The sequence below is a fragment of the Oncorhynchus clarkii genome, chromosome 19 (assembly GCF_045791955.1).
Source record: "Oncorhynchus clarkii lewisi isolate Uvic-CL-2024 chromosome 19, UVic_Ocla_1.0, whole genome shotgun sequence".
NCBI lineage: Eukaryota > Metazoa > Chordata > Actinopteri > Salmoniformes > Salmonidae > Oncorhynchus > Oncorhynchus clarkii.
Genome location: NC_092165.1, coordinates 44,400,615 through 44,415,906, shown reverse-complemented (window position 1 = coordinate 44,415,906; position 15,292 = coordinate 44,400,615). Strand labels below are relative to the sequence as shown.

Here is a 15,292-nt window from a genome sequence, read left to right as displayed (position 1 = left end):
CAGCCTCAGAAATTGCAGCCCAAATAAATGCTTTTGAATTCTAGTAACAGACACATCTCAACATCAACTGTTCAGAGTAGACCGCATGAATCGGGCCTTCATGGTTGAATTGCTGCAAAGAAACCACTACTAAAGGCCACCAATAATAAGAAGAGACTTGCTTGTGCCAAGAAACACTAACAATGGACATTAGACTGGTGGAAATCTGTCCTTTTGGTCTGCTGAGTCCAAATTTATATTTGTGAGTCTGTGAAGTATTCCAGGTGACGCTGGTTGAGAGAATGCCAACGGTGTGCAAAGCTTTCATCAAGACAAAAGGTGGCTACTTTGAATTGTCTTAAAGACATCAAAATATATATTTAAGACTTGTTTTTTGGTTACTACATGATTCCATATTGGTTATTTCATAGTTTTAATGTCTTCATTATTGTGTATATTTGTGTGGGGGGCGGGGCTTTCCTGTTTTTGCATGTTATTTTTGCATTAATACATGTCTCATCAGTTTGCAAACAATGTTTAATGTTTAAAATATATATCATTGAGTTAAAGCCGCATACAAACCACAGTGTCTTTTTTGTTTTCTTAAGGCAGCTCCAAAATGCAGGTGTTTCAGCCTAGTTCAGTGCTTTCTATGGTGGTGGGGCAAGCCAGCAGAAAATACAGAGCGTTGCGCTGTGATTGGCTCAGTGTTCTCACTCATGGGGACACTACTTCACTGCCAAGTCTAAGGGTAGAGCTCAAATTCTAGCCTCTTGGGTGCTCCATATTACATTTAGAGGTGCCCATCCAAGAAGGCTCAAGGTCATTGGCTACAGATAAATGACGCTAAATCACATTTGTAAAGTAGCTTTTATGGAACTGATCATGTCAACATCATACATTGAAAATCTTAGCCTAGCAATCATCATAAATCATGTCGACAATCTACTGGCAAATCATTTTTAATCCTTGTCATATGAAGAGAAATTGTAGATCAAACGTATCGGTGCTCATCGGCCATTGGACATAAATCGCAAATTTAAATCGCAAATTCAACAATAAGTGGTTATTGCAAACAATCATTAGCCTGCTATTCAGTAGAGTGGCTGTGTGGTCCCAAGTCTAAGATTAAGGCTCATTCGCCATTCTGTCAATGAAGCATGATTTGTGCCGCACTCAAAACAACTGGTAACGCGGAACTGCAAAATCTGACTTTAGTGAGTTCAAGACAACCGGGAACTCGAAAAAAACAAGCTACAACTGGGGAAAATACATTTTGAACTTTCTTCCAACTCGGAATTGTACATTCGGAACTCGGCCTCTTTCTAGAGCACCGACCTGAAGATCACTGGCCATGATTCAACCTGTTTTTTTTCCATAGTTCCCAGTTGTCTTGAAAGCACCATAAATCCAGAGAATGCCAGACTGATGAAAGTTTGTCAATTTGCCCACAAGGACCCGCGCCTCATTCCATTTCAAGTGAGCACAGCACAAGGCGAGTCCAAAAATGTTTTGTATGCTGCTGCATAAATGATGTAATATGCTAGGGAGATATGTATACTGTATCTAAGAAAGTAATACTAAGTTTGTTGTGTAGTAAGCTGTCAGTAGCCCATGTGCCTCACCCAAATAATTTGGTATTTTTTCACCTCTTAATTTCACCTAATGTTCAGACTTGGTGGTTCACATGTAGCCAATAACCTGTTTATGGGAAATGTAATCCTCAAATATTGTACGAGCTTTCATTGTCTGCTTATATGCTTTTATTTATCTTACGGTTCTGACTTGGTGTATAGAGAGAACACTAAGAACGGCCCATGTTCTGAATTCTGTCGCTGTACATTTCAAAAGTGGTGAACAAAAATAGTCAATATAACTATGTCTGTCCTAGCTCGCTCATGAATGTCTTATTTGAAATTATGGATTGCCTCTTATCTGCTTGTCGTCCCCATATGCCATAGTCCGTACATCTCAATTGTCAGTAGGAACCACATTTGTTTAAGCAAGTCAGCTATTTTTTTTTTGAAAGGTAGTAAATTAGGCTGAATTAACTGTTTTGCTGCCAGCCACATTTTATTTTTTGCCCCACCAAGATTTACATGCTAAAATCGCCACTGGGTACACCCATCTAGTACCGGGTCAGACACCTTTGCTTACAGAACCACCTGAATTCTTAGGGTCAGGGAAACGTTGCTCAATTTATCAACGGACCTAACGTGTGCCAGGAAAACATTCCCCACACCATTATACCACCACCTGTACCGTTGACACCAGGTAGGATGTGGCCATGGACTCATGCTGCTTACGCCAATTCTTAAGTCCGCATGACTCAACACCAACTGCGATTCATCGGACTGGGCTACGTTTTTCCACTCAACTGTCCAATGGTGATCGCGTGCCCATTGGAGCCACTTCTTGTTTTTAGCTGTTCGGAGTGGAACCAGGTGTGGTCGTCTGCTGCAATAGCCCATTTGTGACAAGGACCAACAAGTTGTGTTTTCGAAGCAATACTTTTACTCAAGTATTTTACTTGAGTAAAGGTAATGATGCCTTAATAGGAAATTACTCAAGTGAAAGTCACCCAGTAAAATTCTACTTGAGTAAAAGTATTTGGTTTAAAATATACTTAAGTATCAAAGTATAAGCCATTTCAAATTCCTTATTAAGAAAACCAGACAGCACAATTTTATTTTTATTGAGCGATAGCCAGGGGCACACTCCAACACTCAGACATCATTTACAAACAAAGCATTTGTGTTTAGTGAGTCCTCCAGATCAGAGACAATAGGGATGACCAGGGATGTTCTCTTGATAAGTGTGTGAATTTGACAATTTTCCTGTCAAAATGTAACATGTACTTTTGGGTGTCAGGGAAAATGTATGGAGTAAAAAGTACATTTATTTTCTTTCTAAAATGTAAATTGTAAAGTACAGATACTAAAGTAGTATTTTTACTTAAGTACTTTACACAACTGATGCCGTTCTGCACACCACTGTGCCGTTAATTGCCTGTTTTGTTGCCCGCCTGTTAGTTTGCATGATTCTTGTCATTCTCCTTCCCTCTCATCAACAGGACTGCTGCTGACTGCATTTAAAAAAAATGTTGCACCATTCTCTGTAAACCCTAGACACTGTCGTGTGTGTGTGTGTGTGTGTGTGTGTGTGTGTGTGTGTGTGTGTGTGTGTGTGTGTGTGTGTGTGTGTGTGTGTGTGTGTGTGTGTGTGTGTGTGTGTGTGTGTGTGTGTGTGTGTGTGTAAAGCCCAGGAGGCCGGCCGTTTCAGAGATACTGGAACCAGTTTGCCTGGCACCGATCATACCACGCTCAGTTGATAAGGTCACTCTTTTTGCCCATTCTAACATTAAATTGAACCATAACTGAATGTATTGATACCGGTCTGCCTGCTTCTTTATATAGCAAGCCACAGCCACGTGACTCACTGTCTGTAGGAGCTAACCATTTCCATGAATGTAGTGGTGTACCCAATAGACTGTTTACTTGGTGTGTATGGAAAGCCTTTCTAATATTGTTGCCCTCAACAGTCTCAATTAGTCAGGGCATGGACTTTACAAGGTGTCTAAAGCGTTCCACAGGGATGCTGGTTTATGCCAATGCTTCCAACAGTTGTCAAGTTGGCTGGATGTCCTTTGGGTGGTGGACGATTATTGCGCCTGGCACCTACTACTATGGCTGTTACGGTGACAGTATTAACGCCCCCTCCCCGGAGGACACAAGTCCTGATTGCAGTCAAATTCCACGTGACTGTTTAGTCACGGTAATTAGGCTTCTCCAAGCTCTGATGCTGCTGATGGTCATTAGTAGCCTACCAAACTTGCTAACTGCCTGGTACTCAGCACTCTATTGTCCCTCTAATCGGTCTGACATCAATGCAAATGTAATTGAAAATCTAATCAAGCACTTCATGAGAGCTCATGTTGCGCAACATTTCTATAGACTATGCACTTAATTATTTAGTATTTGTAAAGACTTTAAATCGAGAATAATGTGATTGGTGACAATAATAGTCTATCCCTTGTGAATGATGCACATTAATTCGCTTTACAACGGATGTAGAGTCTAACTGGCATGCATACATACCCAGCGCTTGAGTTTTCAAGTTTGGGGAAGCTCATTTTCACCATTAAAAATCCACCTTTATAATAAAAGCATTACATGCATAATCACGTTTGTGGTCACTTTTGACAATGGTGTTTTCCTGCTAATGGACATTCCGGCTTATAGCCTACTGCAGTGTGCGCATTCCATATAATGTGAAGAAATTAACATGGTTTAGCTTAAAATGTTGATAAACCTTCTCATCTGTTGCGTCAGGCTCATTGCTTAAAACACGTTTTTTGATGCTAGTGGTTGTATTAATTTGGGATCTATCGCATCCCACAACTGAATGTTTATTTCTCTTGACAGAATCGAATAGGTCAATTTTTGTATCTATGGGGGATAGTAGATTGACATAGGTTAGTGCTTTTGCTGTTCGTTAGACAGTTTCGTCCCCGTTGTCTGTCTTCACTTGTAGCCTGTGAGAAAATACCCGATCACTTGACAGAGAGCAGTGCGACTGAGCCATTTGGGTGAGTGGTGCTTTGGCACTCAGCCAGGAGAATGGGATTATAATGATTATTTTCAGGCCAAGGGCACAAAGATTTAAGGCATTATCAAGTGCTTGTCAAATTATGAAGGAGAGACTTCTGAAATATTCTATGCAGAGCTTGTGCGTTTCATTGAACTTTTTTCAAATCATTTGTCGCATCATGCGGCCTTAGAATGTATTACAAATGTTGTGCTATATGTTTAGATTTGTATCACAACTAAAGTCACACAAATAATACTAAATTAAGCGCATGGGAGTACCTGTTTTTTTGTTTTGTTAACCGCTCAACACAGAATAGCCGCATTTGCGCACTCCCTCAAATTGGTTGGAGAAAATGTCCTTTCCATTTCATTCAGCTACAGTCGGAAGTTTACATACACTTAGGTTGGAGTCATTAAAACTTGTTTTTCAAAAACTCCACAAATTTCTTATACAGTGGTGCAAGAAAGTATTATTGAGGTCACTTGTGAAAACCTTGTGAAGACTTACAGAAAACGTTTGACCTCTGTCATTGCCAACAAAGCATTGAGATAAACTTTTGTTATTGACCAAATACTTATTTTCCACCATAATTTGCAAATAAATTCATTAAAAATCCCACAATGTGATTTTCTGGATTTTTTTCCCTTATTTTGTCTGCCATAGTTGAAGTGTACCTATGATGAAAATTACAGGCCTCTCTCATCTTTTTAAGTGGGAGAACTTGCACAATTGGTGGCTGACTAAATACCTTTTTGCCCCACTGTAGTTTTGTCAAGTCGGTTAGGACATCTACTTTGTGATTGACACGTCATTTTTCCAACCATTATTTACAGACATATTATTTCACTTTTTATTCACTGTATCACATTTCCAGTGGGTCGGAAGTTTACATACACAAATATTGTACTTTTTGGAGAAATGTCCTCTGGTCTGATGACACAAAAATAGAACCATAATGACCAACATAACGTGGAGGAAAAAGGGTGAGGCTTGCAAGCCGAAGAACGCCATCCCAACCATGAAGCACGGGTGTGGCAGCATCATGTTGTGCTGGACTGGTGCACTTCACAAAATAGATGGCATCATGAGGGATAAATGATTGTGTGTGTATATATGTGTATATATAAATTATTGAAGCAACATCTCAAGACATCAGTCAGGAAGTTGAAGCTTGGTCGCAAATGGGTCTTCCAAATGGACATTGACCCCAAGCATGCTTCCAAAGTTGTGGAAAAATGGCTTAAGGACTACAAAGTCAAGGTATTGGAGTGGCCATCACAAAGCCCTGACCTCAATCCTATAGACAATGTGTGGGCAGAACTGAAAAAGTGCCTGTGAGCAAGGAGGCCTACAAACCTGACTCTGTTACACCAGCTCTGTCAGGAGGAATGGGCCAAAATTCACCAAACTCATTGTGGGAAGTTTGTGGAAAGCTACCCAAAATGTTTGACTCAAGTTAAACAGTTTAAAGGTAATGCTACCAAATACTAATTGAGAGTATGTTAACTTCTGACCCACTGGGAATGTGATGGCTGAAATAAAAGCTGAATTAAATCATTCTCTCTACTCTTATTCTGACATTTCACATTCTTAAAATAAAGTGGTGATCATAACTGACCGAAGACGTCAAATTTTTACTAGTATTAAAATGTCAGTAATTGTGAAACTGAGTTTTAAATATATTTGGCTAAGGTGTATGTAAACTTCTGACTTCAACTGTATGTTCAATTGTATTCTTCATACTATAAAATATTGCCATGAAATTCTAAGCAAATCTTGTCTGCTAAATTAATTAGTGTAGGACAGATCAGGGCCTAACAAAAGGACACAGTAAATTACTGTGAGACTGGCAGTTATTTGCTTGACAATCACCGGCTGACACAATTTTGACTGTCACAGTCCATATCTACTACCATGTCCCGTTCAAAGAAGCTTAAATCTTTTGTCTTGCCCATTCACCTTCTGAATGGCAAGCATACACAATCCATGTCTCCAAGGCTTAAAAATCATTTTTAACCGGTCTCCATCCACTGATTTTAAGTGGATTTAACAAGTCACCTCAATAAGGGATCATAGCTTTCACCTGGTCCCGTGTCACTCAGTTGGTAGAGCATGTCACTTGCAATGCCAGGGTTGTGGGTTCAATTCCCATGGGGGTCCAGTACAAAAACTCACTAATGTAAGTCGCTCTGGATAAGTGTGTGCTAAATTAGAAAGTGTGTGTGTGTGCCGGACTCTGACATTGCTCGTTCTGATAGTTTGGGATTTTGTTTGCGATTTTGTGTATTGCTAGGTATTATTGCTCTGTTGGAGCTAGAAACAAGCATTTTGCTGCACTTGCGATAACATCTGTGTACGCGACAAATAAACTTTGATTTGACGTCACTTATTCCAGTAGGCTGTCTGAGATGGACATCATGGTCGTTGTGGAGAAGACAGTGTTTTCTGATCATGAAATATCCTTTTACATCAACAGTACCTTATTTGGTTCTGTACCGTATGTAGTTCACATCAATCATGTCATCATAGGCAGACAAGGTAATACCAGTTTTATGTTGTCAACTTCAAAATAATTATGGCTGAATTGTAAATGTCTGTAGATTACATCTGTTCTAAACTGTCTGATTACTCAGCAACCCTTTAGATTCTAAAGGGTTGCTGAGTAATCAGGGGTGTCAAACTCAAATACCCAGTGGGCCAAAATGTAAAACCTGAACAAAGTCACGGGCAAACAACGGACCCAAACAAGTTTTGCTTTAACATTGAATATGGAACAAGCATCGCTTATTACCATACAATATATAATTTAATAGTGGAGACATGCAAAATCGAATTTCAAATGAAAAAACACATCAATGGCATTCATTTATTAAATAAATAAAATTTAAATAAAAATTGTATGCCTCCTTTTCTATTTGCAGCCTTCTGATTTAAATACCAAAATAAACTTTTTCCACTGGCTAATAATTTTACAAATAAAATGATAATAAATCAATCAACCATTCAAGCCCATGCCTTGTAGCAAGAAAAAGTGCATAAAGAAAACGTTAATTATTGCACACTGGTCTAATCTGATGTGCCCAAGCCAGATACCTGGCATCTCTTCTTGGATGCTAGTTCATCAATGTCTGGGCTCAAGCTCTGAGCTGAAGAAATCCTCAGTATCGAGCGAAGATGTTCATCAGTCAGACGTCTCCTGTGAGTTGTTTTGGTCATCTTCATCGAGGAGAAAAGTTGCTCGCATAGATAAGTGCTGCCGAACATGGAGAGCATCTGAGCAGCTTGGGTGCGGAGCTGAGGCATTGTGTCAGGGATGAACCGTGGAAACTGTGCGGCGCCCACAGCATCATACTTTGACTTCAGCGTGTCGTTGCACTGGAGTTCAATCAGCTCCATTTGGATGTTGGTTGGTGCATTTTCCACATCAACTGCGAAGGGATTACTAAGCAGTTCAAACTTGCATTTCTGGGCATCGAAGTCGGCAAATCGCCGGCTAAACTCAGCGGCGAGAACACTGAGTTTTTCAGCAAACTGTGCGCATGGGAACACGGCGGTAGAGATCTGCGCTTTTATGGATTGGCAGCAGGGAAAATGGCAAGGGTTTCCTTGCAGCATCTGATTCTCCCACAGGCACAGTTTAGTTTTGAAGGCCCTCACTGCAGCGTACATGTCTGTGATGATGCGCCCCCGCCCCTGAAGCTGCAAGTTCAGCGCATCGAGATGGCTCGAGATGTCACAGAGAAAGGCCAGCTCACACAGGAACTTTTGCTCCCGGAGCTCTGCTGTATCCTTCCCTTTGGTTTCCAGGAATTGACATATTTCCTCACGCAGCTCGAAACATCTGTTCAGTACTTTTCCTCTGCTTAGCCATCTCACCTCTGTGTGATACGGCACGTCTGCGTATTCCGAACCACACTCCTCCAGAAAAGATTTAAACTGGCGGTGATTTAGACCTTTGGCTCTTATAAAGTTAACTACCTGTGTTACTGTGGTCATAACATGTTCCATCTTTAGGGCTTTGGCACACAGTGCTTCCTGATGTATGATGCAGTGGTAAACAGTTAGCTCACCTGCACAGTTCTCTTCCCGCATCTTCTCCCGAACCATGCCCACCAGTCCACTCTTTTTACCGCACATCGCTGGCGCACCATCTGTCGTTAATCCAACGAGTTTATCCCACGGCAGCTTTATTTCAGTTACACATTTGGAAACCTCCTCAAAGATTTCCTTTCCTGTGGTTGTGCCATGCATTGATTTGAATCCTAATAGCTCCTCCGTAACACACAGATTTGAGTCCACTCCACGGATGAAGACTGACAGCTGAGCAGTATCAGATGCGTCGCAGCTCTCATCCACAGCGAGGGAGAACGCAACAAAATCTTTTCCCTTTTCCATCAGCTGGTCATACAGATTGGTGGCAAGATCACATGTGCGATCAGCTACTGTGTTCCTGCTCAGGCTCACGTTTGAAAATGCTTGTTTTTTCTCTGGGCATACGAGGTCACAAACCTTCATCATGCACTTTTTCATGAACTCTCCCTCATCAAAGGGCCGGGCTGATTTTGCGATCTCTGCTGCCACTATATAACTAGCCTTTACAGCAGCCTCGCTTTGTGATGTGGCTTTTTTAAACATATTCTGTTGTGAAACCAAACTTCTTTTCATCTCCTCTACTTTCTGGCTCCTTTGAGTCATGTCCAGGTCCTTGTATTTGTCATGGTGTTTCGTTTCATAGTGTCGTCTAATGTTGTACTCCTTACTTACAGCCACGTTGACTCCACAAACAAGACAAACAGGTTTGTCTTTTACATATGTAAACAGATATTCTGCCTCCCACTTGTCCAGAAAGCTCCTGTTTTCTGCCTTTCTTTTCGCCATTTTTGGGAAGGGTTAGCTCACTGACAGTTGTAGCGTCTATGTTGCTATGACTACTGTCACAGAGGAGAGAGCGTTTCTGGGTCCTGTCCTGATTGGCGCGCGAAAACAGCAGAGCATTATGGGATTCGTAGTATTAGTGGTGAATGCGCTGTATAATACCGGCGGACCAGCTCTAGTAGTAATTTGGTATTGTCTCGCGGGCCAAATATAATTACCCCGCATGCTTTAGAATGTCTTGGCTTCCTTTATCTCAGGCTGTGGAAATACTATACTATTGCTCAAAGCCAGGGGATGATGTACTCTCTGTTAATTACCTGAGCTGTTCTTCCAACTAGACCTGGCTTGGCTCAAGGGAAGTCCCATGGACCTGGAGTTCTCATTCGTTTAATTTTCTGACACTGTCTGTTCAAAGTGGCCCAAAACATGCAGGCCCCATTCACATTGAAGAACATTGTTCAACAGTATAATCTAAGGTGATCTATAGCTTCCCAGGGGGCCGGAGGGCTGTGAACTAACAGAAGTAGTCATGCTTGTGGAATTTACATTGTCTGTGAAGTTTAACAGGCAGCAGCGACCAGGAATTCAAAGAATTACAATTAAGGGTTCAGAATGAATACAGCAGGAATCCCAGCTATTCTTCCTAAACAACGTGATTAATGAAACCGCCCATAGTACTGTGTTCAGACATTAGCAGTTGACCTGATGTAATCCCTGAGCATGTACCTTACTTTACAATGCAACTTATTTTTAACCTATTCCATTGTCATACTGTAACTATTTGAAACAGAAAACATAATTTGTAACACTAAGTTATTGAAGTTGCAGTGTAGGCTAAAATGTACAACAAATACTATGGTCTTTGTAACCTTGACTTGGATAATACTTCTGTTTGGCTGGGTTAATGATTTTATTGACATGGCAGCCGCAAAAAGAGCTTGACATAGGACTAAAACAATTTCACCAAACCTTTTAGTATGTGACTGAGCTAAAACTGGAGGGTTTGCGTTTTGATTGTGTTGCTGTCACTCGGATTGAATAATATTGTGGATATAAAGTAGGTCTAGATCTTTTCTGTTTTGCTATTTTGTCCGTCATGGTAGATGACTGACGTACCAGAGATGTGTACTTTCCTCTCTGCTTATCCTGCGTCTGACTTCCTTGTCCACAGAGGCCCAATGGAAACTCTGCCCTGCATCACAGTAGGCTAGCTAACTTAGTGCTAACCTTATTGCCAGTGCCACATGTTTACCTAGGCCTACAGTAGTTTCCCGATAGTGATGGAATTTAGGCTTACCGGTGTTTTACCGATGCATCTTTCCTGCAACCGCGAAGATGTAACATGCATTTCCCAAAACACCACGAAAAGCGAATTGTCGCTAAGTGCGTTGTTGGAGGATGTTGATAATAAAAGGATCAAAAACGGGAGCGCTGCTCTCGGATCAGCTTTCTCCATTCAAATCTTTCCTTAACAGTTAATTATTTCACAATACTGACAACAGATCAGCTCCTATATAGATATTACCACCTACGGCTGCTTAAACCAATAAAAATTCACAAAATCACCAATTTGGCACGTTAGGCTACACACATGTTGAGACAAATTAGACAATAGCCTACAAATAGCCAAATAGAACTCAATTGATTGAACAGGAAATGTATTTTACGGCTTGAAATAGGCCTATAGCGTACTGTTTATTTTAATGGAATCATCTCAGTTTTCATTTTTAAGCATATTTTTATATGTTGCTTGTTTTGCTTCAATTGCTAAGACATTGACAACTTTGTAGTCCGCTTTGTTCTGACGTTATTGGTGGTCGCAGAGACAGAATTACATGGTTTATCAATGTTTAGCTGAAAGCTTCTGTGTATAAAGTGACACGGGAGGGCAGAAAAGCGTCTAACGATGCACTTGGTCTGAGGCAGGTGTTAGATTATGACCATTTTCAAGTGCAACGTTAATAAGGATGATTTTCCCCAAAGAAACGCTCCCACGAAGGTTCTAACAATGAACTTAGCCTTAAGAAGCTTTCGGGAAACCTGGCCCAGGGCATTTAATTTGCATTCCTTAGCATTGCCTGCTACATCAAATCCAAATTTTACTAGTCACATACACATGGTTAGCAGTTGTTAATGCGAGTGTAGCAAAATGCTTGTGCTTCTAGTTCCGACCATGCAGTAATATCTAACAAGTAACCTAACAATTTGCAAGTAATCTAGCAAAGCCACTCCATGTGTATGGACAAAATCATACAGAGGATCTCAAACCAATGGAGTGTGGTATCAGGCAAAGAGTACTTTCTCTTCAGTGGGTAATTGGAGTAAGGAAAGGGGGTGGGGAAGTTGCAGTAGAGTTGGTTTACGATTGCTGTTTTTGTCTCATATCATGTCTGGTCTGGGTGCTAGTGCCTTAGGCCTTCATGAGTTATGTTTCCTGCCTTACCCATCCAGTACAGCATTTGGATCAGGACCAATCTCACTGCCATGACTTGTCCTGATGGTGGTGATCCTAATGTTGAGTGAGTCACACCATTTATTTCAGAATTCTGTAAAAACCATATTACAATTTTATTAGCCTAGATCAGGTTATATCATTTGCTCTCCACTGAGCGCCTTTGAGACTTCATTAGGGTTTGTTAGGAGACCGGAAGATTAGGGTGTATGTTTGGACTGTCCTTACTCCCCCAGTATCACCTCCCAATGGCTGGGCATTGACGTCAGCACAGCGGTTCTAGGAAGGGAGGGGGAGGCCTTGGCGGTTGGCGCTCAGAACAGGCGAGGTAGTAATTTTCACAGCCAAAAGTAAATGGGGAAAGGAGGAGCTTCTGTCTAAGCAGATACTACAGCAGAGACCAACGGCCTACTGTGCTATTACTCCCTGTAAGTAGTACTATTACATGGTTTTGGAACTACTTTAAACAGCTTTTAAGAAGTGGTCAAGGTCAACCTTGACTTGCAGGCTCAACCCTTGCTTCCTCAGACTTGACATGCGTGAGTCTGGTGTTGTTGCAGACAAGCTCTACAGTGGATTGTAGAGGCTGGATTGTAGCCCAGACTGAGATCACTGACATCATCCTGTCTATAAGTCTGTAGAGGGAGAGACACTTGTTTTGTTTCCTGTATCTGTTGACTCTACAAATTGCTGACCAGTGACCTCAGATCTTTCATCTACAATTTCTAATCATTTTTGTTTTACATTCATTATACCTAATCACTATTGTGATTCTTTACTATATAGAAAGGGCCTCAGTTCTTCTGAAGTCATTGCTGACAGATCACATTTCTGTCCCGCTTTCCAAGTCCAGTCAAATGGCCAACTGGCCAAGCTGCCTAGTGACAGGTCCATGTTATTAGTTGTGGGATGTCTGCTAACGAAGCACATTTTATGACTGCCTTATTGATTTCATTAAGAATGTGTCAACACTACTGTAGTTGGAAACAATTTCAAAGAGTGCTCCATGAAATGTCTACCACCGCCATCTCTCAAACTCTCTGTTCTCACTTGGCAATATCCCTGACCTGGCTTAGTCACTGCTGTGGCCAATTAAGGGATTTGTTCGAAGGTGCAGTTTATTGGCAAGAATATGTATTTTTTTAATAATGCAAAATGGGTTTGACCTTTGACCTTCAGAATACTTTCTGTGACTTCATATATTTGGAACATTCCCCGTCTGGGCAGGAAGGATGTGAAACTGAATATGGAATCAATTTCTCTTGATTTGAAAAGTAGCTCAATAAATTAGATGTATAAACAGGACTCTGGTTCCGACTCCCCTCTCTTCTCCCAACCTGTCTCCCCCACAGTTTTCCTTCTGTTTTTCCAAGACTTCGCCAGTACCAGTAAGGGAGGTTGGAGGAAATGGCTGGGTTTTCCAGAGAATGTGGAACGCTGTAATTGGGGCATGTCTGTAGGATTTGAGAAAGACCCTTTTGCAGTAGAGCACTCTTCCTCAGGCTGGGACGCTGAACACTGGGTTCATACTGTCATATCATCTGACTACAGTATTTGATTAAATGGATCTAAAATGTAGTGGAATGTGCCAATTTTAACAATCTGTTTCTGCCCATGTGTCATGAGACTCAATTCTCATTCTCACTCTCTCCTCTCTCTATCAGAATCTCCTCGGTTGTACTCTGCCCTCTCCATCAGTGGTGGCCATGAGCGACAAGACGGCTACAGCCGGCTCTGTGCTGACCCCTCAGAGGGAGAGGCTGAGCGTCCAGTGAGCCTGGTGTCCACTCTGTCCTCAGTCTCCTCCCAGGACAGCCACAGCCTCTACGGCAGTACCTCAGCCCTCCCCTCCACACCACCTCCCCCCAGTGGAGCGGACATTGACCTGGAGCTCAGCCCTGCAGAGGGAGCCAGGGAGCAGCCACAGATCAAGACGCAGGGCCTCAGCCAGGGGGGGACCAGAGACCAGTGGCTGAACCACAGTCAGACCAGGTCCCAGTGCAACAACAACGCCACCACCAACAGGAGGACTAATGCACCTCAGACCCATACCTCACCCTTTGCCACTGAAGCCATGGCGCCCAACCATAAGCTCAGCTACGTGGACCATGTAGTCATGGAGATAATTGAGACGGAGCGCATGTATGTCAGGGACCTTCGCAGCATCGTGGAGGTGAGTCGCCTTGAGGGTTACATCCAATCAGTTCTGGTTATTAGGACGTGATCTTAATCAATGCAATCTTTTCACTATAGGCCATATGATTAGTGTAATTGAATAGGTAATTTCAGTGTTTCTTTTGGAATGGTATGTAGTTATGACTTAATATCTGTACCTCCTTATATAGAGGTGATTTTATTGGAGTTGGCCAGTAATGAGACAAAGGAATGGGCTTCATGGGTTTAGGTTCTCAATATTCCAAGTGACCGCTGGCCTTTGAAGCCACGTGTCTCTGGTACCTACCTATAAAATATTCTAGGGTTGATTGTTTTACCAGGATCTAGTTTGATTTCCTGTTTTTTTTTTTAAAGATGTGGCTCAGACAAATGTTCCCTGTGTATTTCGTAACTCACAATAGCAGTTGCATTTCTTTTCCAAATGGCATTCTCATATCAGATGGAAAATTCCATAGTATGTAACCATTATAGCCTGTAAGACCAGCGGATTAGAATTATAGAGTAGCTGTTGTGTGGTTAAGCTTCCTTATGTAGGTTAATGCTTTCTATATGGTTACATTACTGTGAAAGCATACAGAGCTGAGACTGGGATATTTTCACGTATTTAGTTCTAAAGCAGAATCAGGTCCAGGACACATCATCTCAAGGCAGAAACTTCTCCCCTGATGATCTTGGTCAGAGATTTGAACAGCTGCTACTGATTTCATCTTCTGGTTGTGGCAAATGGGACAGAGTTGATTCATCCGCTCTGCAATCAAGTCAACTGGTCTCTTATGGCTGCTGCCTTTGTAGTCAAACAACTACCAACTGTGCAGATTGATCAGCCTCCCCTATTGCACCCTTCAGGTTGGAATAATTATCCTCTTTGGATGAGTACTGACAGGAGTATGGTGGCGTACGTCCTGTTAAGTGCAGGTTATAATGTCTTTAACGCATGATGCAGACAGGTCAGAGGTAGTGTGTTACGGGCACTCCTCACTGAATCTCTGTGTCTGACTGGGCTGCTGGCGCCTTCCCTAGGTGTTGAAGGGAGATCTGCCCTTACCGAGCCCTCGCTACAGCATCCGCCAGAGTAATGACACAGTCCTGCTCCCCAGACACTCACACTTCCACTGGACTTCCAACTTCTCCATGAGCACTGCCTAGCTGCCTGCTGCACTGTGACCCCAAACTAGGATACGGAGCCCTCCGGGCCCTAGCAGGCAATGGCCAACAAAAACA

The 15,292-nt window shown here is 42.0% G+C and overlaps 1 protein-coding gene across 1 annotated transcript in view; it reads left to right on the top strand.

Annotated features, from left to right (window-relative positions):
- LOC139375271 (pleckstrin homology domain-containing family G member 3-like) overlaps positions 1 to 15,292 on the top strand; it is a 67,399-nt gene that overhangs the window by 23,653 nt on the left and 28,454 nt on the right. The window contains exon 3 of the mRNA XM_071116888.1: positions 13,561 to 14,069. Within this exon, the coding sequence (XP_070972989.1) occupies positions 13,561 to 14,069 (509 nt within the window). The remainder of the gene's footprint in view (positions 1 to 13,560; positions 14,070 to 15,292) is intronic.